This window comes from Lissotriton helveticus, chromosome 7 (genome assembly GCF_964261635.1).
Source record: "Lissotriton helveticus chromosome 7, aLisHel1.1, whole genome shotgun sequence".
Classification (NCBI taxonomy): Eukaryota; Metazoa; Chordata; class Amphibia; order Caudata; family Salamandridae; genus Lissotriton; species Lissotriton helveticus.
The window spans coordinates 1,003,973,534-1,003,997,569 of NC_136068.1; the positions used below are offsets into that span (position 1 = coordinate 1,003,973,534).

The following is a 24,036-nucleotide window of genomic DNA, read 5'->3' on the forward strand; positions in this document are numbered from 1 at the left end:
AACCCCTGATTAGAGTAAGCATCGAAGCGAGAATTATCGAGTCCGCTGACCCAAGTCCACGACCCTGCCACGTCGGGAATTGAACCCTGGTCCCGGGCCGACTTCTGCTCCCGGGTCTGCCGCCTCTAACCAGTGAGCCACACTACTCCACAGGCACACTTCCAATGTAGTAGGTCGTACAAGCGCTTTATTATACTATTCAGAGATAACGTGCATTTCAAAATATATACATGTACATCCCTAGTGACCTGGTGGCTCGAGTGTTATATTACACTCTCATCCTCTATTTAACACGTGTACACTAGCACATCTATAGGGGACAGGTGGTGGTACAGGCACAGTATAGTAGTATATACAGGTGCGTGTGTTTAACAAGTACATACTGGCACATTTCTAGGCACCAGTAAGTTAACACGAGTATCCAGAGGTACCGCATGGTACAAGCAGACATCGGCACATATACACAATACCTGGGCTACTGTGATGTCACTTTATACAAAGTTACCCAGGATCCGCAGATGAATGTTCACACTTCCAGGCGAGAACAGTCGAAATTACTTAGAAAAATGTCCGTTGAAGATAATGCGCCTAGCTGATCAGAGGCACCCATTGTGAGGCTGCATCATCACTGAAAGAACTGTCCTCCGATTCCTCTCAGAGGGAGCAAGCATCTTCGCAAGTAGAACAAGAGCCTTAGAGGTAGTACACCCCAGTGGACGGTGCCTGCCGAGCGAGACGTATAGAAAACAATGCCCCAGTCTGCATCTCCAGTATATTTATTTACCTGTCTGCACGCACTGCCAGCTTCCGGGTGATCTGTGACGTTGCACTTGACGATTGGTGCACATTTAACTAATTAGAAAGCATGTGGGTGGAGTGAGGAGGTTGACGGGATGACGTCACAAGCGAGCACCAAGGACTTCAGACAAAACACCACTCAATCGTCTGAGAAGGGTAAATGCATTGGTCGGGTCCTGTAGGGGGGAGGGAGGGGGGGGTTGGCGGGGGGGAGGGGGTTTGGCGGGGGGGGTGTTGCGGTGCGCTCGGGTGTGTGTGTGTGCGCGCATGTGTGCGGCGGCGGGGGGGGTGTCTCTGTATGTGTGCGTGCATGTGCGCTCGTGTGTGTCTCTGAGTGTGCTCATGCGTAAGCAAGGTGTTAGAGCTTCCCAGGAGATGTGCACACGCGCGCGCGGCCCGCTCCGATCAGATTATGCACGCGGCCATCTCTTGTCTCCTGGGAAGCTGAGCCGGTGACAATAGGTCACTAGCGAGATCACGCTTTCGCGCGGTAATCGCCACGAGACCTGAAAAGAAAGGGTCTTTGAACTTCAGTAATTTAAACAGCCCTTCCCCTCCTGAAAATACAATGTAAGAGTTTAGAAATGGAAACAAGGAAGGGACAATCATCTTTACATACACCTCCCTTCTTCTAATACCTCAAGGCATTGCCCTGTCTAAGTAGGGGTGTACTTTCACAGGCAGTGTTTTGGGTGTTACACCCCTCGAATAAATATATTATCTAGTAAATAGTTGGGTACAGGTGCTTTCAGTCAGGTATGGTGAGGTGTCTGTCAATTTAACCTAGAGTTTTTACATGAACACACTGACTAAAACACACACACTCACTCACACTCTCCATTTTGAAGATCTTAAATAATGTTGGTTATTATACAAAATATTTTGTTTTAAGTACCGCTAACAATCCGAACAGCTTTTCCTTTCCACTGCTCTTTAAGCCCCAGTCATGTCCCGATTCCTCACATAATGTATTTTCAAATGATATGCCAGCGCATCTGTTGGGAAATCTTACTGACCAAGCTAAGCCCCTGTGTCCGAGTGGTTACAAAGCGTATTGCTTCAATACATCTGACCAGAGTTGTGGTCACGGATATGGCAATAATTAAATGAGCACTCGACCGGCGTGTTCCCTAAGCTGTTTACACACGACCAGATTAGGACCAGGCAAGGACACGACAGCTCGCTGATGAGCTGGGCAGGTCTCCAGCTGCCAGTACAAGGCACAACTGTGTCCCCTGGAATGATGGGAAGTGAAATGGTAGTGGTGACAGAGAAACTCTTGTCCGCCACAGTGCTTGCCTTGGTCCTTTATGAACCGTACATATATGTAACGTGAAAAATTGTGACTGACAATGGAGGCACAGCCAATAGTTGAAGATGGTTGACCTATTGATCACTCTATGTATGCTGACCTGTGGACTGAACAAAACTGACTGAAACTCCAACAAGCCAATGGCCGCAGGACGCTAGCTCAAATTCCTTCTCCATGTAATATTATATATTCAATGTATTTTTGATACACAAGTCTGGAGTGGAGCTAAAGCCACCTCTAATTCAGTCTGTTAAATAAAAAAATGATGAGCTACAGACACTAAACAATCCATGCAAAAGAAAATAAACACATCCACTTTGAAATGGAAATGTTAGGAATGCAGGTAGCCTTCTCCTATCCAGAACGCAGAACCTGCACAACTAGAACGTTACTTGCACTGGTTATGTTAGGATCCACAGCTGCACTTGTGCCAAGGCAGATATCCATGGGTTCCACCTGCACTGGAGACGCCTTTTGCTGAAACTATGATTGAAGGTAGACCTTCAAGTGAACATGGTCATTTGACAAAGCTCCCGTCCATGTAGAGCGGTTGCTTATGTCAACAGATCCCAAATGGCTCATTGATGATCTACCAGCGAACTGTTTTGTTCGCACCTCTGGTCTAAGTTCCCCACAGATCATTTAGCACACTATGGCAGTGGTTCTTAACATTTTCTCTTCTGTGGGCCCCCCACTCATTCTCTACTTGAACACGGGGACCACTACTAACTCAATTTTTGGAATAGAGGGTTGCTCGCTGAGCCATTACTGGAACCCGGGGACCCCAGCCTAAGCATTTTCGATTATTTGACTCATAAACCAATGCACAAAAAATACATAAACAAACATTCATTAAACAAATACAAAAATGTTGAAATATTGTTTTTAATTCACAGAGATTTGCAAAAAAATATATATATTTTTTTTAATTTTAATGGTAAGGTTGGAGCTTTTCTGAATCCAATTGTGAGCACTCATTCTCTATACTACATTAGGTTTGAGCCACTTGCTTTGGTACCACAAATCAATGAAAATATTAACTTAATTTTTAGCCTCTAGTTTCTAATACCTTCACATTTACAGAAAGTTTTAAATATTTCTAGTTTACATTTTGCTTCTTTATTTATATACATTTCATTAATCTGTTAATATAGCAGTCACGGAACCCTTGAGTAGGCTATGCAGACCCCAATGCCCCCACCCAAGGGTCCCCGGACCACCGGTTAAGAACCATTATGCTATGGAATAAGTATAGGTATTAGGAGTAAGGTGGAAGTGGAAGACTTGCACTGGGGATAATGCGGCACCAGATACAATTGAGTCGATTCTCTAAAAGCAGCTACGGGAAGTGTTCAGAACTCAGGGCGTTACCAGTAGCTATTTTTCGAGACATTGCTGATCTGGGCGTAATCAAGCAAATGGGGTGCTGATCTGGGCGTAATCAAGCAAATGGGGTGCTAGCAGGACTCCTATGGCTGGTACGAAATCACAGAAAGAGCTGTCTGTTACTGTGGTCCATTCACTTTGCTATTTTAAGGGGAAAAAGCATTGATGTCTTGGCTATGTATCAAAGTGCAGTGTTTTCTGGATTGTCGGTATCGAGATCCTAAGACTTGACTGAGCCATTCAAGTTTCCTTTGAAGCACATATTTCATATGAAGATGTAATGCAATTGATGATTCACGTTGAACTTTGGCTACAATTTATTTGATCGAGGTAAGATCACAGAAATGTCATTGGCTGATCTGCCCATGCCTTATATTAATGGAATGATAAGTCTTAATATTGGTTGTTTAAACCTAGGATTCATTTTACCCACTTGGTTTTGCTACTAAAGAATTCAGATTTCTGTGCATATGGTCCACATTGTCATCTTCTGGGCTTCGAGTATTCTTTCATGGGAAAAACTCACAGTGAGCAAGAAATCCATGTTCTTCGCATTATTTTACCTCACAAATCTGACTATCTGGCAACACCTTCTAAATTAGTTTCTAAGGAAGAAAGAAACCTCAGAATTATCATGAACTATTAACTATCAATGAATACCCAAGTGGACAACTAGCAAGATCCATCTTGATCACTATAAATAAATCTACGACGCATCTTCCTCCACCTGTGATTTTCACACAAGGTCCATACTATTATCTCCCTTGTTCTGTCTAAACTATTACGCCAATAGCATCTACCACAAATCATCTGTAACAACTATGAAAAGATTACAACAAATTCAGAACTCTGCTGCAATACTACTCTTACATATCGTGGAAAAGGTGGTCAGTAGATCCCTGTCAGGATATTTGGAAGACAACGGTCTACTGGACAAGGACCAATTTGGCTTCCGCCCAGGCCACGGAAACGAAACTGCATTGGCAACCATGTTGAACACCCTCCGAATGCGAGCCGACAATGGCAACTCCTCAGTCTTGGTGCTGTTGGACATGTCGGCCGCATTCGATACGGTTAGCCATGCAGTTCTGCTAAGTAGGCTGGAAAAACTGGGCGTGAAGGGCAAGGCCCTGAGGTGGATTCAATCCTACCTGACAGGTAGACAACAGGTAGTTACCCTAGCACCCTTTTCATCCCCCAAGTCCCCAGTCAGTCATGGAGTACCCCAGGGCTCCTCGATCAGCCCTATTCTTTTTAATCTTTATTTGCAGCCCCTGATCCCCATGATCAAATCCTATGGAATAGATCTGATAAACTACGCCGATGACACCCAACTGGTGTTCTCCCTAGAAGGAAGACAGGCGGTGACTATGGAGACCTTTCAGAACTGCATGAGCAGGGTCTCCAGGTGGCTGAAAACAAACTCCCTCCAATTTAACGAGGGTAAAACAGAGGTAGTTTACTGCTCATCAGCCAAATTGAGTCAGCAACCCTCCTATGAGATCAGGCTTGCGCCGGGAGCTGACCCTTGCATCCCAGTCACGACCGTGCGCAATCTAGGGGTAATGTTTGATGCAGATCTCCAAATGACTTCTCAGACCAATAAAACCCTCAGTGTCTGCTTTGGATTGCTTAAAGCACTCAGACAGATGTTGCCCCTTCTACCTGATGAGTCTAGACGACTATTGGTTAGGAGTGTGATCCTGCCCAGACTGGACCACTAACTCTCTATATCTAGGGGCCCCCTTATACATCTTACAGGGGCTCCAGAGGGTCCAGTCTATAGCGGCCAAGCTGGCACTTAAAAGACCTCGCAGCTCCTCCACTACGTTGGCGCTCAGAGATTTACACTGGCTGCCAATCGGGAGTAGAGTTGCTTTTAAGTCCTTATGTATTGTGTATAGAGCCCTGCACAACACGGGACCTATTCCCCTACAGGAAAGGCTCAATTGGTATAAGCCAACCAGGCCCTGCGTTCTTCTAGCCTGGGTTTGGCAGCAACTACCAGGATCAGGAGATCAAGGATGGGAGGCAGAGCTTTCTGCACTTCCGCATCTAGGCTGTGGAACGAGCTTCCCCAGAACATCAGGCAAATTGACACTCTGCTAGGATTTAGAAAGAGCCTGAAAACATGGCTGTTCGCCAAAGTATAATTCCCCTGATTCTATTTAATAGATCTGGCGGCTGTTTTATATATCATGACAGCCAGTGTATTGTTGTTTCATCTGACTACTTCCTGTTTGGGCGCCAGGATACCCGTAGGGTGACAGCTGCGCGATACAAATAATAAATACAATACAATACATATAAAGTCACATGCCCATATCTTTCCAATCTTGAAGGATGTATATTGGTCACCGGTTACCAAAAGATCCACATTCAGCAGCTTTGAATCACCAGCAAAGCGATACATGACTGCTCTTGGAGAAGTGTGGCTCACTGGTTAGAGGAGGCAGACCTGGAAGCAGAGGTCAGCCCGGGACCAGGGTTCAATTCCCGGCTCGGCGGGGTATTGAGTCCTAAAATGTCCATGGACTCGACAATTCTCGCTCCGGTGCCTACTCGATTCACGGGTTCACACTCTGCGACTCTGGGCAATAGCTTGCTTAATCTCCACAACGGCCCCTCGCGGCGGGATGCCTGGCTTTCACCTTGCGGATACCCTGCCGGGGTTATCTCACAGGGGAATACCAGGACGGGTTCCCTAAGCAAGCGCTTAGAAACCGCTTGGTGATTTGCGCTATATAAATTCCTGTACATTTACATTTACATCTTCATCGGGAATGACAAGCACCAAAACATTCTAAGAAACCGCCACTCTAGATTAGCACCTCGTCTCCCCTTCTTATGGCGCGCGCGCCTAGGGCAAGCCCATCTGCGCCCGTCCATGCCTGTACCGGGCCCAGCTCCAGACCCCCTGGCCCCCGCAAACACCACAACGCCCGACTCCGCTACGATGCGAGCATCCTCCACGCACTGAAACCCGGATGAGAACACACCTGCCACCAGGCATCCCCGAAGTGCCCCCAAGGACCCTTTCACCTACCGGAACTGCAGCTTCACCAGCATCCGGCCCACCAAACCGCCAACCAAAGAACCCAACTACCTCAGAAGCATCCTCCTCAAAACCCGCTCCACCAGCAAACACGCCGTCGAACTCTGGGACCTTCTCGACTCTATCTCCCCAGAAGTCACCTTCCTGACTGAGACCTGGCTGAACCCCACCTCCGCTCCAGACATCGCCATAGCCATCCAGGAAGGCTACAACATCACCCGGTGGGACCGTACCAACGACGGAGGAGAAATCGCCATCGTCCACAGGAACACCCTCAGAGTCTCGACCAAAACCGACGACACCCTCAGCACCGCCGAACACATGCCCTTCCTGATCCACACCGACCCCCAACACCACCCTCAGAGGAAATCTTGTCTACAGACCCCCCGGACCCCGACCACAGTTCAGTGACTCCATCGACGACTTCATCAGCACACACACCCTCACCTCCACGGACTACATCCTCCTCGGGGACCTGAACTTCCACCTCGAGAACAACAACGACGACACCAACTCCAACACCCTGATCGCCAACCTCGCCAACCTCAGACAGCTCGTGACCACACCCACCCATGCCGCCGGCCACACGCTCGACCCCATCTTCACCGCAAGCCCCCACGTCCCCTTCAACCACACCACCGAACCCCACTGGGCCGACCACCACTGCATCCACTTCACCATCAGGAAGCCCACCACCGCACCCAACAGATGCCTCAACGCGGCTGGAGCAAAGTCGCCGAAGACCAGCTAACCACCACCCTCGTCCAGAGCCCACCCGCCAACTCCACCGACCCGGACACCGCCGCCCGCAACTTCAGAGTATGGATCGACAACTGCGCCAACACCCTCGCCCCGCTCACGACACCCTCCCACAGCCACACCAGCAAGAAAGCCACCTGGTTCACCGAATACATCCTGTCCTCCAAACTAACATGCCGAAAACTGAAGAAGAACTGGCTCCGCGAACGAACACCGGACAGCTACGCAGCCCACAAGAACACCACTCGCAGACACCATCAACTCATCAGAGACGCCAAGAGGGCCTCATTCAAAGACCGCCTAGATAACAACGCACACAACAGCAAAGAGCTCTTCAACATCGTGAAGGAACTCTCCAACCCCAGCTCCAATACCAACGACACCCCGCCTTCACAAGACCTGTGTGACTCGCTGGCCACCTTCTTCCACCGCAAGATCGCCAACATCCACGACAGCTTCAACGCCACAACATCTTCAACAAAGCCCGCACAGCCTTCGCACCCGATCTCCAGAAAGTAATCAACACCTCCTTCGAGACAGCAACCTTCCCGGAAAGCTGGAAGCACGCAGAGATCAACGCCTTACTCAAGAAACCCAAGGCAGACCCCAAGAACCTCCGACCATCTCCCTGCTCCTGTTCCCGGCGAAGGTCACCGAGAAAAATCGTCAACAAACAACTTACCCGCTACCTCGAGCAGAACAGCATCCTGGACCCGTCCCAGTCTGGCTTCCGAAGCAATTACAGCTCCGAAACTGCCCTCATTGCCGCCACCGAGGACATCAAGACCCTGCTTGACAACGGAGAAACAGCGGCCCTCATCCTCCTGGACCCGTCAGCCGCATTCGACACGGTCTGCCACCGCACACTACGAACATGCCTACATGACACCAGAATCCAAGAGAAGGCCCTGGACTGGACAACATCCTTGCTCGCCAGCAGAACTCAGAGCGTCCGCCTCACCCCCCCTTCCGCTTCAGTGCCACCGAGATCATCTGCGGCGTACCCCAGGGCTCCTCCCTCAGCCCGGCGCTGTTCAACATCTACATGGCACACGTCGCCCAACAGCACGACTTAAACATCATCTCCTACGCCGACGACACCCAACTGATCTTCTCCCTCACCAAAGACCCTCACACCGCTAAAACCAACCTCCACGAAGGCATGAAGTCCGTCGCCGAATGGATGAGGAACAGCCGACTGAAGTTGAACTCGAACAATACGAAGGTCCTCATCCTCTGCTCCACCCCTTCAGCCTGGGACAACTCCTGGTGGCCAACAACACTAGGAACAGCCCCGACACCCACCGACCACACACGCAACCTAGGGGTCATCCTCGACTCCACCCTCTCCATGACTAAACAGGCCAACGCCGTCTACTCATCCTGCTTCAACACTCTCCGAATGCTCCGCAGGATCTTCAAGTGGATCCCCACCGAAATTAGAAGAACAGTCACCCAGGCCCTCGTCACCAGCAGGCTGGGCTACAGAAACGCCCTCTACGCACGAACGTCTGCCAAGCTCCTGAGACGACTGCAACGCATCCAGAACGCCTCAGCACGTCTGATCCTCGACATCGCCAGCCGCAGCCACATCACACCCCACCTGAGAGACCTGCACTGGCTCCCTGTCAACAAGAGGATAACCTTCAAGCTCCTCATCCACGCACACAAAGCTCTCCACAACACCGGCCCAGCACACCTCAACAGACAACTCCGCTTCTACACCCACACCCGGGAGGTTTTCTCAATGCCTCCCAAAACTGCAGGTTCCAGTGAAGATCATTTTTCAAGCCGTCTGTTTTCGTTCCTTGGGCAGGCCTCCACATGACACTATGAAAATCTTCACCCGGCACTTCTTCAAGACCTTGCTTGTGGTGTATCGCATGACCCAAGGACCCCTGCGGTCTTCTTTCTGTCCAAGGGCCTCCCTCGCTCCTCCATGGCTCTTCATCTACTGCTTCCTAATGGCTGCTTCAGGATCGGGTGCCTCTAGGTCCCTTTCACGTTGTGTTCATTCCGTATACATTACCTTCATACAGTTGGATGGCACAGTCTGCTGTTTAAAATGGTACGGTAGTTTTATTTTTTTCAGCAAAGCTTGGCTGAGACCATATTCTTATGGATCCACACTTTCTTGCAGAGAAAGAATTTTGGCTTCACAGTGAATCATATTGTGCCCCTCTACCAAAGTGTGACCTGTTTTTGCGCTTAACACAAGGTGGAACCAGGTCGCCAGCACTAAACTGAGGAACGCAACCTTGAAACGTCCTAGTCTGGTAAAGATGAATCCTCATCCAGTCCATTTCTAAACCAGTTCTCTTTGGAATAGTAGCTGTGCTTTTAGCTAGTAGTACCTACAACATAGTGCCCCCATGAAAAGTCTTACTGCCTCCAGCAGTCTCAACTAACATATGAAAAAAGTTTGATCACATCACCTCAACCACTGCCCATGCAGCTGAAAATGTGTCCACTTATGGTAGAGTAAACCAAAACCATAGCGAGCCAGGGGTCCAAAAAAAGAAGAAAAAAAGCGTGCATACAAAACTTCTTGTTTAAGCTCCCAGGGCACATTCCTATCAACATGAGACTTCAACCTCCTCCAATTCAGAAAACAACTGAAAAAGGCATGTTCAAAGAAGGCTGCGTTTATGAAAGTATCCCCCAGCTGGATATTGTGCAGCACCCCACCCCCTGCCCCCAATCACACAGAGCATGTACAGCACTCTATTGCTTCAAGTTAGATGAGGGATATCTAAATGCATTTCCTCAGTAGTTTCGTTTTAGCTCCTTCAATTAAGTGACCCTTCTCTTAAGCAAGGTCTGTATTTTTAAGCATCTCTCACATAGGCCATTTCACATCTCTTCTCCACCTATCTGAGGGCCCTTCATGGACCTACTGGTGGTCTTCAATCGTCACTCTTTGGCGGAGTCTTGAAGCAATGGCGGCAATGACAAGTTGAAGTAATGCTCCGGTTAGGTGAATCTCTAGTCTTCCCTTCCTTGTTTTATAAAAAGTGTGTACAATGCTTTATTCTGGGTCAAGTTTCACAGTGGTGCATCATTAAATTGTATGCAGGACTGTGATTTTTAGTTTAAAGTTTACTAGGACTAATGTACATCCATCGCTATGCAGCAGGCAGGGACTGCTTCTGCTGTGCTCCGCTACTGGGCTCTGTATTAGGGTGAACAGGGAGATATTCTTTGTGTACGTGCCAAAGGTGAATCCCTTTCAAGTCATTCCAACCAGTTGCCACCTTGGGCAAAGAAATTAGGCTTGGATTATTTCAAATTTGGAAGACGCACATAAGAGAATTCGTAGGAGTTGCATGACCAAAAAAAACTGTCTACAGTGTGGATGTCTTGAACACATACATTTTGAGATAGGGTATTCAACTGTACGCTACACCATGCTATATAACTGTACACCACTACACAGCAATCCACTGCATGCTATTCCACTGTATGCCACTACATTGTACCTTACTCCATTCTACGCCACTGTATGCTATTCCAATGTACCTTCATCATCTCTACGCCACTCCACTGTACCTCACTCCATTCTACTGTATGCTATTCCACTCTATACCACTCCACTGTACCCTATCTCACTGTATGCCACTCCACTGTACACCACTCATCTCTACACTATTCCAGTGCATGCAACTCCACAACACACCACTGGATACAATTCCACTGTATGCTATTCCAGTCTACGCTATTTCAGTGTACTCTATTGTACACTATTCCACTGTAAGATACTACACTCTATGCCACTCCCCTGTACGCCACTCCACAGTATGCTATTCCACTGTATTCCACTCTATACCACTCCACTACACTCTACGGCACGGCACTCCAACTCATTCCACTGTACGCCTCTCCATTCGATGATGCTCCGCTGGACGCTATGCCACTACACTCTGCGCTAGTCTACTCCACAGCATTTTACTGTATGCTATTCCACAGTAAGTCACTCTACACCACTACTCAACGCCACTACACATTATTCAACTGTATGCCCTCCACTCTGCACTTCTCTAGGCCCCTCCAGTGTAAACTCCTCTACTGTACACTATTTCACTGTATGCTACTACAATTCATGCCACGCCATGCTATTCCAGTACACGCCGCTCCACTCTGCGCCACTACATGCTACACCACTATAGTGTACACTACTCCACTGTATGATACTACACTCTACACCACTCCACGCCACTCTACTGTACCCTACTTCACTCTACTCCATTTGATTCTACGGCACTCCACTGTACTCTACGCCTCTCTAAGCCACTGCATAAAACCAAAAACAATCAAGAATGTATTTTCTGGTACCCAACAAAATATTGTTTTTAATAATAAAAAACATACACATTCAAAAAAAAATTTTTTAAACAAAGGTTACAGTTGAGTTGCTTTTAAGAACATGTTATTTATTCTTTCTATAGAAACCAAGTTAAAACTGCAAAAAATTAGAAACTATAAAGTTATATTTTCGATTTCTAGTTTACGCACCTCCTTCAAATTAGTATAACTCAAGAACCTCTGTACATAGTGTTGTCAACTAGCTAAACACACTGTACATGAACTATAACTTGCCCTGTTAACATGCACACTGTTCTCATTAAATATGTAATTGGAGATGTGATGAGTGTTATGAATTAGCGTAGTAAAAGTGATGTAACGTGAAAGCGTATAAGCTGTGCATGGAGAAGTCTTTAGTTATATTTCATGTACTGTTGGTTAGCAAGTTGACAACACTAAGTATGTGCTTGAGTTATTCTAATTTGAAGGTGGTGCGTAAATTAAAAACTGAAGGTAGTACTAGAAGTTTATAATCGTTAATCTTTATGTAGTTTAAGTTTGGTTTGTATAGAAAGAAAAAATAAATTTTTCCCAACTATAACTAAGCTTTAACCTTTGTTTTTGTCAATATATATATATTGTATATCAAAAATCAAAACAATACGGCTTAGGCTTAGAGTGCAGCATAAATGATAAAAGAAAAATAATGGAAGCAAGGAACTCTGGGTAGTCCCCAAGTTTATGAGAGCAGCTCCTATACAGAGCACCCTACAACACCAGCGACACTCTGAATCTTCTCATCTCAAACGTCTGTTTTTCTAGCAAAGTGAAATGTACAGTTCTACTGAAAACTGGCATTCTTTCACCAATTTAAGAACATTTTGATATTCGCCAAAAATAAAAAGAATTGTTCATTCAATTAATATATAGCACAAGGTCTGGTGAAAGATACACTATCTTGGTTGTGTTCTCCAGCACCATAAACCAGTTAGTCTCAAGGATGAGGGGTGCAGAGCCAAGCAAGAGAGTGTGCGCCTTGGCACTTGCTATTGCCGCCTACACAAGACTATGTAACTCAAGGAGCCCAGTTTACGTAATTCTCACATTAGCAAGTCATGTTTTGCAGACATCCTGGGTCTAATGTGCTATGTCATCCCAGCATGCACCGCTCCGTCACATACACTGTATGCCTGACAGGGGACCATAGTCCCAGGCGATGGGTGTCATACTCGGAAATTGATCATGCCCAGAAATCTGCTAAAAGCCACAGTTCGTAATCAGAGAGAGGCTTGATGTACTATTAAAAGGCACGCGCTGCTCTAGGCAAAATCCAATACAGTAGTAGTAATAAATATTGTGAGAACACATCACTTACTATACCTCCCTGTACTTCCGCAGTGCTTGGCAATTACAAATATTTACATTTTGCTGTGCAAGAAAAAAAAATCTTTTTTCACAATACCCAGCAAGATTGTCACATAAATAATCTCAGTTTGGAGTCAGAGAAAGAAATGTAAACACCAACCTCCCTCTGAAGACTGAGCCTGACGTTTGACCCCGGTTATTGTAAGCACAGCAAATGTGACAAGATGAGAACAAAATTAAAAGGCCTGTTTTCAGAGAGCAAGGACTGGTGGAAGAATACAAGTAGTGATGGAGAACAAGCATTGCTCTAGGGGAGGGAGGAAAATATGCTGGACAGCCTAAGACAAATAAAGCCAGCAAACAGAAAACCTGAAAAGTTGAGTTACAAACCACAAAGCCAATGGCAAGCAATGTGCGGAATGTATTCCCAGGGAAGCTTTCAGGATGCCCACAAGAAATGTTTACGCAACCAGACAGCTGCCCTGTCCGGTAGGCTTCGACCTTAAAACAAGTATGAAGTGGAAGAATACGGGGTACACAACTTGGACGGTAGGTGTTCTTCAGTTCCAGGAGAAATCATGCTACAGAAGATAGGCGAATGAGTGAGTTAATGAATAAATGGCATACTGGAATGTACACTTGTGCATACGATAAAGTATTGATCAAAGAACGCGTGCATTAACAGTGAGAGTGTAAAAGAAGGTTGATGGCAGAACCAATATATCCATGCATTTTACCTGAATGAATGCATATTTAATTATTCCAATGAATACATGAATGAATGAATGACAAGTAACATAGGAATCAAACAATGGTTGCGCAGTCACCTTAAAGCGCTTTTCCTTCATTAAGGGGTAAAGCGGATTTTACACTTGGCCACTGCCTTACCCATCTCGACGGCTCTCTGTGCAGCTCTCAGCGCCTCTGTGTAGTCCCGTGTCTTGAGCAGCTCCCGCAGGTCGGCCTTCAGCCGCGCTATCTTGGAGCCAGCATCTAGGCACTTGTCGAGCAGGCTGCCCAGCAACACATTGCACCTCACGCTGCCCCGGTGGCGCAGCCGTTCCCGGCAGCATGGGCAGCGAGAGAGCCCTTCGGAGCCCCCCAGGCACAACTTGCAGAAGGAGTGTCCGCAAGACAGCGTCACCGGGTCCCAGAGGACGCCCCGGCATGAGGGGCAGCGCAGGAGGTCCATGGCACCGCGAGGAACGTCTCAAGGGTCAGAGCCGCCTCGGTGGCATCGGAGCTCGCGATCAGTCGAGGCACATGGCACCGTGCCACCTAACGAAGAGCACTGTCCTAGGAGGCACCGATGCCCAGTGACATCAGGGGGGAGGGGAGGGTCTCTTACTCTGTCAACACGTCCCTCCGAGGGCTGGTCCCTTCACTAAACTCTGGCAAATGAAGCCCATTCTGTAGGCGCCCCAGGCATGACTTCGTGTCCACTCACCAACTCAATTAACCACCCCACCGCCAACTTTACTTGCAGTTTCTTAAACACTCGGGTCATCCCTCCCAATGCGACCAGGAGAGAACAAAGGGGCTGCTGTGGGCATCTGCCCTGCCGGCTCCAGCCCTTTCAACGCGGCCTCACACACCAGTGACAGCTACAATGGTCCAAACTGGATGCCTGGTCGCCCCCAGGCGCTCACCCGGAAGGACGCATCAGAGAGCCCAGGGTCCAACAAGGGGAATACCCTAAGAAGGTGGCATCATTTATGTGGGTGCTTCGTGAAGGGTAAAGGTGATGAGTCTGGCTTGGGGGAGGGGCGATGGGGCAGGGGACCCCGGTTCCAGAGACCCAGGGATTCCCTCACCAGCGTATTTCCTCCAATGCCAGGCCCTCCTCTGCCTCCGTCTGAAATGCTCCCACCGCCCCTCCTACCTCGGCAAAGACCCCCGTGCCCACCCTGAAGGTCTAAAGTAGTGGGGCTCCGCTCGCTTGGGTTTCGAGGAGTGAGGCTGGAGCCTGGATGGGCTCTCGGACCCGCTGCCCTCAGAAAGACTCGAGAGTTAAGCTCCTGGGAGAGCCTCCTGTTCCAGCCGAGGGACGGATTTCACTCTCACACCCCCGTGTCCAGCACCCACTGCTCTCTGCCCCCTGTGCAGCCCAGACACAGGTGCTCCTCAGCACCCCTCCTCGGTGTGCTTGCATACACATTACATAAACTGCACCCATGTGATGTTATGGGGCGGGCTCCCATTGGCAGCAGCCGAAGCCCCGCCCTCTCCTGTTGTGAAACAAGACACAGCAGTCCGTGGTTTCATAAGCTGCACCGAGGGGGCATGGAACCCCCTCCTTTTCTTAGGTAACCTGACAGAGTTTATGTCAGTTCTTCTTACTTCAGTTCAATATTATTACCTCGAGGATAGAAAGGACGTGCCCGTTGGTAAACCCGCCTGCAAACACGTAACCCTGCCGGCAAAATAGCTTTTTTTTTTCTCCTGGCTTGTTTTTAATGGCTGAAAATGTGTCTTTTTTGTATTCCAGCAAACAGATCACAAGAGAAGACCGACCCCCTAGAATGGGGTTGGGGGTGGAGGGAGGGGGGCGGGTTTCTCCGTGGTGCTGTCAGCGCACGTCTGCTGGTTAGGGAGGGGCCATTACATAAACTAGTTATTTGAGGAATCGGCAGGTTCACTTCTGGCCCCGGGGTTTCGCAGAATTACCACGGAGTTATTATGTTATTGGTTCAGCCTAATTAACAGGGCATTACCTCCTCGTCCTGTCTTCCTCGCCACAGTAATTACCCATGAGCCTCCGGCTCCACACAGAACTCCAAGTAAAAAACAGCGCTCTAGTCTCCCTCTCCCTCCTCCAAGATGGCCCCCAGTGGCTCCAGCCAATCCCATAAAGGGACACAGAAGCACCAACACGACCTGTTCTTTTTTTTCTGCACTTCTCCGAGTGCTGTGTTCCCTGCTGGTCAGGTGAGTGAATGTTGTTGTTTCTTTGAAAGAAAAGGCTGGGGTCTTGCTTGAGCAGCCCCTTTTGGCCTTGGGTATTTCGGTGGGGGATGTGTTATCGTTTTTGTTGTTGTTTCTGGATTCGATATGTTTATTTATTTGTATTTTTCATGCTTTTATCCCCCATTCGTTTGCCTCCGCGCTCCGTGTCCTGCTGTAGCGGACCTTGGGGGCGTTGGTTTGTTTGTGCTCGGTCGCTTTGGACCTCACGCTATGTAGGGGCTCCTGTGGTCCTGCTGAGCGGGGCCGTTTTCGGGACTGCTCTTTCCGGGCCGCGCGTCGTGCTGAGCTGACTTGGCGCGGCCAGGTGCGATGGTGTTCGGGACCGGCGGGTTCCTCTTCCCCTCCGCTTCCCTTCTGACGTGTCTGAGCACCGTTCTTCGGTGACGTTGTTCCTGTAGTGATATGTGTGGACTCCACCGTGGGTTTTGGCTTTAGGTCGAAGCGCACCGGTATGCATGCGCTCTTATTCTTTTGCAGGGCGTGTATTATGGCGATTGGGACGGTTGCCTAGCGACCTCGGATCCTTTTCTTACCGAACGTGTGGATTTCACGTATGCCTGTGTTTGTTCGATTCTGTGGAATGGACATGGAGCGTGTTACTTCTGCCGTGCCTGCTCTTGGGCCCTTCTCTGTAACTTCTCCTTCTGGGATGGTGTTTCCCTCTATGGAGTTATTGCAGCGCACAATTGTTTCTGCTGTGACTGCTGCTTTTACGGAGTCGTGGGCCGGTGCCTGCTCTATGTTGGGCCGGTGTTGGTGACGTTCCTTCTGTCGGTTCGGCTACTGAGGAGGAGGTTGATGTTATGGACGCTTTGTGCTAGGGGCCGTTCTTACGTTGGTCCTTGGGCACATTCGCGAGCTCTTTGTACTTCCTGATTCTGTGTCTCCTCTTTATGATGTTTTGTTCTCTCACGCTGGGTCTGGTGGCTCAGTGGACTAGAGCTACCACTGCGGGGGTCTGTGTTTGACCTCATGGTCGCAGGTTCAGATCCCCGCAGGTCCTCTCAGGCTTTCATCCTTTTGAGGTTGATAATATGTGTACCATTGGTTGGGTTGCAATTAACATCTGTTATTCAGTGCCAGGACTCCGTCGAGTGATCATGCGCTTTACTGATGTTTCTGTCTTGTTATGTTATGGTTCAACGATGCGCACTTTTTGCAGCTGCGATTTTCTGTCAGGGCTTCTGCCTGTTCCTCTTGCTCGATCCTGTCTTTGCTTGGAGATTTCATTCTCTGGCTAATTTCTTGGATCGAGGGGGGGTGTTGTTTCTTCTACTATGGAGATGTTTGGCCAGCGTGTACGCCTGCTGTCTGGTGTTTCCTTTGATTCGTTGGGGGCGGCGGCTTCTGCAGCTGGGTCGTCTGTCGCTGACAGGCGTCAGTTGTGGCTTCATTCCGGTATGGCTGATGCTGCGCAGTGGCTTCTCCTGCTGAGGGTCCCTTGTTGGGTTGTTTTTTGTTTGTTCCTCCTTTGAATGACATGGTGAGGTGCACTGCGATGGGCCGTGGGCTCGTTGCTCCTGTGCATACTGGTCGCTTCCGTGCCTGTGATTCCCAACTTGCTTTTGGTCATTCTGGGTGGGGCCGTGCTGGTCAGCCTTTTTCGTGGGCGGGGGCGTAGCCTGGGTGCTCCTTCCTTTGGCGGATTCCAGTTCTCTGGTGCTTCTGCCTCCTCCACTCCCGCTTCCGATTCGTGACTGGAGTGTTGGTCCGGTTGGGGGTCGCCTCACTTGATTCATGGACTCTTGGCGGATGACTGTCAGCCCGATGGGTTCATCAAGTGATTTCGGCGGGTTTCCTTCTTGCCGTTACCCGGACTCCCCCGGACTGTTTCAGTTTCGCGCCTTGTCCCTGTGTCCCTCGTGGGAGGTTGGCACTTTTGAGGGCATCGATTCCCTGGTGACCACTCATGCGGTGATTCCTGTGCCCAGCGATCAGTTGAGGTTGTGCGTGTCTTTCGTCCCATTTTTGTGTCCACACGCACCGGGGTTCTTCGACCTGTGATGGTCCTGGAGTGGGTCGGTCCTTCGTCCCTCGCCCCTGTTTCGAACGGGTTTCCCTGTGGTTGATCCTTCCTCTGGTGTCTCTGGTCGGTTCCGGGCGTCCTTGGACTTGGGAGGTACTTGTCTGCTTGTGCCTGTTCATCCCGTCTCTCGGCGGTTTCTCCGGTTTTGCGTCCTGGGTCGTCATTACCGGTTCCGAGTTTTGCCTTTTGGACTCTGCTATTCTACCGGGTTCTTTACTGTGATTCTGGCCCCTGTTTTTGGACACCTGCATGGGGATGGCGTTTGTATTTCTTCCTTTTCTGGATGACATTTTGCTTTCTGCTTCTTCGCTTTCTGAGGCGGAGTTGCATGTCCGGGGTGTGTGCCATGTCCTGGGGCACCACGGTTTCCTCGTTACTGTGCCGATGTCCTCCCTGGTTCCTGCACGGGACTTGACTTTCATTGGGCACTGTTCGAGACTCCTTTGGGGATGGTGTTACTGCCCCTCCCCGGATTCTGTCCCTGATGTCTGCAGTTCGTTCTCTGTTGTTGTGGCATTTTCGTCCCGTGTACCTGTGGTTGGGGGTTCGAGGTCTGGTTCGGCGTCTTTTTTGATGGGGGCGTAGGCTCGCCTCCGCGTGTACCCGGTGGTGTCGCGCATTTGTCGCTTTGGGACCCCTATTCCCTCGTTATGGGTGTTTTTGGTTCCTATATCGGAGGTTGTTCGGGTGGTCCTGGGTTGGTGGTTGGCCAAGGGTCTTCTGTCCTGGGGCCGCTTTTTTTCTGATTGTTCCCACCCGCGTGGTCGCTGCCCGCCTGCTGGTATGGGGTGCTACTCTGGGGGATTCGACGACTCGGGGAGTTTGGCCTCTTTCTGGGTTATCGTGTTCCTCCACCTACGAGGTGCTGCTGACCGTCCTTTTGGGTCTGCTGGATTTCTCTGTTCTTCTTCGGGGTCGTGTGGCTCCGGTAGACGGTTCTGGTGGTGCTGTCTTCTGTGATCCTTCTTGGGGGGTGCAGGGTTCTCTCCCTCGGTTGCCTCTGCCTTCGGTTTTTGTGGTTAGGCGGGGGTGGCCCTAGCCTACCTGTCTGCCGTTTACCTGCCTGTGGCGGATTGTCGGCACCGGGTGTTTTCCTTCCGTGGGGTCTTTTGTCCCTCACGCGGTTGCTGTTCGGGTGCTTGCGGGAGATGTTTGGCTGTCCGTTTGTGGACCTGTTTGCCTCCCGGTGCTGTGCCAGGCCCCTCTGCTTCTGCTAGTTTTTGACTTGCCGGGTTGCCTGGAGGGTGTCCTTTTGGCCTGTTCTATGCTCCCTGTTCCCGTTGGTCTTGCAGGGGATCGAGAAGGGGGGTCGTTTCTCCTTCTGGTTGCTCCGGGGTGGTGCTGTCATTCTTGATATCCCCCGTTGCTGGATTTGGCTGAGTCTATGGGCTGGACGTTGCCGTTCGTGCCCTTTCTTCTGATGGTTCCTCTTCTTCCTCTGCCTCTGTTCCGGTCCCTGGGTCTGCGGGCCTGGCTCTTGTGTGGGGATCGCTGTTGGATGCGGGTTGTTCTTTTGCGATTGCTGGCGTCGTTACACTGTCTCAGAGGCCTTCTACTCTTGTGTCCTATGCTGAGCATTGGGTTGACTTTGCCTCTTGGTGTTTGTGTCACGGGTCTATCGTTGGTTTCTTTGGACCCTACTCGTCTTCTGGATTTTTGGATGATGGTTTCCTTTTGGGCTTCACCATTTCCACTCTCTGGGCTCGTTGGGCCGCCTTTCGGGCATTCCATGTCCTGCCTTTGGTTGGTTTGTCCTTTGATGTCTCGACTTTTTTAGGTCGCTTTCTTGGCATCGTCCCCGTCCTTTCTTCTGTTCTCCTCCTTGGGACCTTCCTCTGGTGTTGCATTCCTTGCAGTCGGCTCCTTTCGGGCCTTTGGTGTCGGTGGTCATGGAGTTCTTGACACTCACGGTGGTGTTTCTTGTGACTCTTGCCTCTGCCTGGCGTCTTGGTGTGCTGGATGCCTTCCTGCGGTCTGCTCCGATTTTGGTCCTTTGTCTGATCGTGGGTTCTTGCGCCCTCGTCCTACTATTGTTCCTGCGGTGGTTTAATTTTCACCGTTCTGCTGGAGTGGTTCTTCGGCTTCTTTGTCCTGGTCCTTCCTCGACAGGGGATTGCCTTCTCCTTCTGTTGGATGTGCGTGGTGCTTGTTGGTTTCTTCATCTCGCACTTCTTCCTTTGGTGTGGTTGCCACTTTCTTTGTCATTTTGGTTTGTCTCGCCAGGACCTGTGGCCCTCCTTGTCCACTGTCGGTCGTGGGATTCAGGGTGCCATGCTGTTGGCTTTTGGTTCTGGTTCTGCCCTTCCCCCTCTTCCTGTTCGGGGTCGGTCCAACGGTTCTGTTTCGGTATCGTGGGCCACTTTTTCGGGTGTGTCCATGGTGGGTGTTTGCCGGGCTGCCACTTGATCATCCCCGCTTAATTTCATGTCCCATTGTCGCATTCGGATTGGGGGTGGAGGTTCTGTTTTCCTTTGCCTCTTCTGTACTTCGTACTTCGGCTGGGATTCCTTGAGGTGTATGTTTCTGTGGGATTTTTATGCCTCTTGTGCTTGCAGGATGTTTCTCTGCATGTTTCTGTGGAGTGTTTTCCTTGCATGAAGCTGATTGCTTTGGTATCGGCTCATGGGTAATTACTGTGGCGAGGAAGACAGGACGAGGAGGTAATGCCCCGGTTACTTACCGGTAATCTTCATTACTCCGAGTCCATGTCTTCCTCGCCACAGTATAGTTTCCCTTCCCTCCCGGCCCTGGTGGTGGCTTCATGTCTGCGGCTTGGTTCTTCAGGTCGTGTTGGTGCTTCTGTGTCCCTTTATGGGATTGGCTGGAGCCACTGGGGGCCATCTTGGAGGAGGGAGAGGGAGACTAGAGCGCTGTTTTTTACTTGGAGTTCTGTGTGGAGCCGGAGGCTCATGGGTAATTACTGTGGCGAGGAAGACATGGACTCGGAGTAATGAAGATTACCGGTAAGTAACCGGGGCATTACAAAGAGACAGATTTGCTTCGACCTACCAAGGTCTCCCACATGATAGATGACAAGTTCAGCCACTCGTGGCTATTTAGGAGCAGCGTGATGCACTCTGGGTCTTGTAGTATACATTTGAGCATTGTGAACAGGGCCTGTGGACGAACAAGTTAAGACTGGCTGAAGGTTTCTCCGATGACATTGGAACGCTTGGCTGTTTTGAGCAAGTGAAGGGTGTGTGATAAAAGAAAAACACCCTAGATTAAGAGCTGTAACACAAGAAATCTTTCACAGAATCGCTAGCGACTAAGGAACCTTGAAAGTGGTTGCTCACAAACAGCCCAGCCAATTTGCACTGAATGAGTAAGGCAGGCTGCCCACCCCCGCAATACCACACCCCTAGAAAAGAAAAGAAAATCGTGGCCAATGGTCCACCTGATGCAAAATTCAGGGGTGTAGTTTTTTTGGGGGGGAGGGGGGTAGGGGTGCTGTGTGCCCACCCCCCAAATAAATGCATTCTTGGCTTGGCAGTTGGGTCTAGGGGTCCTGAGGCAGGTCTTCTAGGTCTGCGTTGGTTTTTATCATTGTTCTGATTTCGCTAAAAGTTTTTAACTTGTTCGTATATATATATATATATTCACTGAAAAAAAGATAGGTTTCACACATGTTATAGTTAGCTGGACATTTCACTCATACAAAACCATTGAAATTCCCCCGTTATAGTTAGTTTCAGCTAACTATAACTCGCGCGCCCGCAATCCACTGCTGATGACGTCACTTATTACATCACTCGTGACATGGTCAGTGACATCACTCGTGACATCACTCATGACATCTCAAATGACATCACTGATGACATCATCCAGAGACTGTGTGTCTTTCTGAAAAATTAATATTTTTTATATATTTATAACTAAAGGTCGATGGAAGAATAAATGGGTAAATAAGTGTCTAAATGGATGTTTTTTTTGTAAAATTGATTGTATAACTGACTTATTAAGTGTATCTTAGTGAATACATGTATTAGCGAGTAATGTTTAAATGTTTAAATATTTAAATATCTCAATCAGTGTCTCACTTTGTGTATAACTGGCTGCATGGGTTGGTGAGTAGCTACAAGAGTGTGTATATGGGTTATTAGTTGGTTTTTTGAGTATCAGTATGACTGTCTGTATGGTTCGCAGTGGGATATTAGTGCATAGATGCATGAATAAGTGACTCACTGTTTGTATGTGTTTTGAAGACAGCATGTGTGCAGGACTGTATGGGTGGATGAGTGTGTGTATGGGTGTGTTAGTGAGTGAATGACTATCTCAATAGTGTTTTTATGAGTAAGTATATATGTTTTAAACTAGTATATGTGAGCCTTCATGTATGTAAGTGAGTATATATGAGAGTGAAAGATTGGAAGAGTTGCTGTATAAATAACTATGTGTTTCTATAAGTGATTTTTTAAGAGAGTAAGTATGTGTAGGTTTCTGTTGAAGTAAGTGTAGTGGTGTATGTATAGCTGTATATGCAAGTAAATGGATGTTTGATAGTTTTTTTGCATGTGGGAGTATGTGTGTGAGTAACCCTATGGATGACTATTAGTGTGTAACAGGATGTATAGGTGTATGAGTACATATGATGAGTGACTACACGTATGAGTGACTATATAGAACTGTTGGTGAATGAGTGGATATGTATGTAGATTTTGGAATTACTGAATAGGTTCTTCTAACTGGTAAAGGTATCTCCATTTTTTAGAAAATTTTAGTTTCTATTTTTCAATCTGTTTATCTCAAAGGTTATATTAGGGTGAGAGAAGGTCTGCCACTCTTTCACAAGGATGATGTCATCAGTGATGTCATTTGAGATGTCATGAGTGATGTCACTGACCATGTCATGAGTGATGTAATATGTGACGTCATCAGCAGTGGATTGTGGGTGCGCGAGTTATAGTTAGCTGAACTAACTATAACTGGGGAATTTCAATGGTTTGTATGAGTGAAATGTCCAGCTAACTATAACATGTGTGAGGGGGCGCTAGAGAGCACTCAAGCAGTATGGCCGCACTGATGTGAGGCTCCTGCTTCTTGGGACTGTTATCCGTTATTCATCCTATGCAAATGAGAACAAACATCGCTGAAACTTAAGCAACGGGAAGAACTGGTCTCCATAATCACTCGGTGCGACGTGGAAGAAAATCGGAGATTGCCAGACACCGGGGCGACCATCGGAAGCTGGGACCGTGCAGACCGCAGGAGCTAAGTGAAGCCGTAGAGCGGCAGCAGCAGCCACGTGACACCGAGGCTACACACGCGGCTGTTAGGCCACACGTCTGGCGGCCGTCTAACGGAGAGCGCACTGACCGGAGGAGGTAAATTTGAAATGACGGCATCGGTACAGCGAAGGACGGAGTCAGCAGCGATAGCACCCAGCACAGAAGTGTGACGGACAGCAGAGGTACGTCGGAACAGACCTCGGCTGGGTGCGACGAGATAACTGCATGCCCGCATCTGCCGCCATCGTGGAGTGCACAGCAAGTACTCCGTAAGCGGCCAGCTCCGAAAGAGCAATCGAGCGCCTTGACGGTCAGCACAGTCAGGGAGATGCCGTGGGGGCGGAAGAGCAAGCGCAACTGGGGCAACGCGCTAGAAGCAGATCAAGTGCCGACCTACCCCCCCCCCCCCTGTAGTGTGGATTTCAATGTGTGCCCACATCCACCCCCCCTCCCCTCCCCCGGCAGATGAACCCTATGAGGGTGCTATAGAGCGATTAACTGATTGTTGATGAATGAGGAGACACCCCAGTTCTACACTTGCATTTTGTGGGTACTATCTTGGAGGCAGTGACTACGGGACCGGGTGACTGGCAGTTGAGGTGCCCGGTGGAAGACCCAGGGACAGTCACTGTGCCTGGAGCTTCCCGGAGCTGAGTACGGCACATGCCCCATTGACGCAGTAGAGCTGTGAGTGTGAATACGAGGCTGTGGTGCGGGGGCGAAGGAGAGGGACAGGGATATAGAGACCCGCACTGGGGAGAACTGCATAATATCAGGTGACACGATGCTGGCCCAGGCACGATCCTAGGAGCTCACGACGAAGCTACATAAAACTCGG

At 49.1% G+C, this 24,036-nt stretch overlaps 1 protein-coding gene across 2 annotated transcripts in view; it reads right to left on the reverse strand.

Annotated features, from left to right (window-relative positions):
* LOC144769512 (LON peptidase N-terminal domain and RING finger protein 1-like) overlaps positions 1–15,136 on the reverse strand; it is a 172,059-nt gene extending 156,923 nt beyond the window's left edge. The window contains exon 1 of one of the 2 annotated variants that reach the window (XM_078653646.1): positions 13,866–15,136. In XM_078653646.1, the coding sequence (XP_078509772.1) occupies positions 13,866–14,169 (304 nt within the window). In that variant the 5' untranslated portion in view covers positions 14,170–15,136. The remainder of the gene's footprint in view (positions 1–13,865) is intronic. The other variant, XM_078653647.1, reaches the window with a different exon arrangement.
* Positions 15,137–24,036: the final 8,900 nt, after the last annotated feature.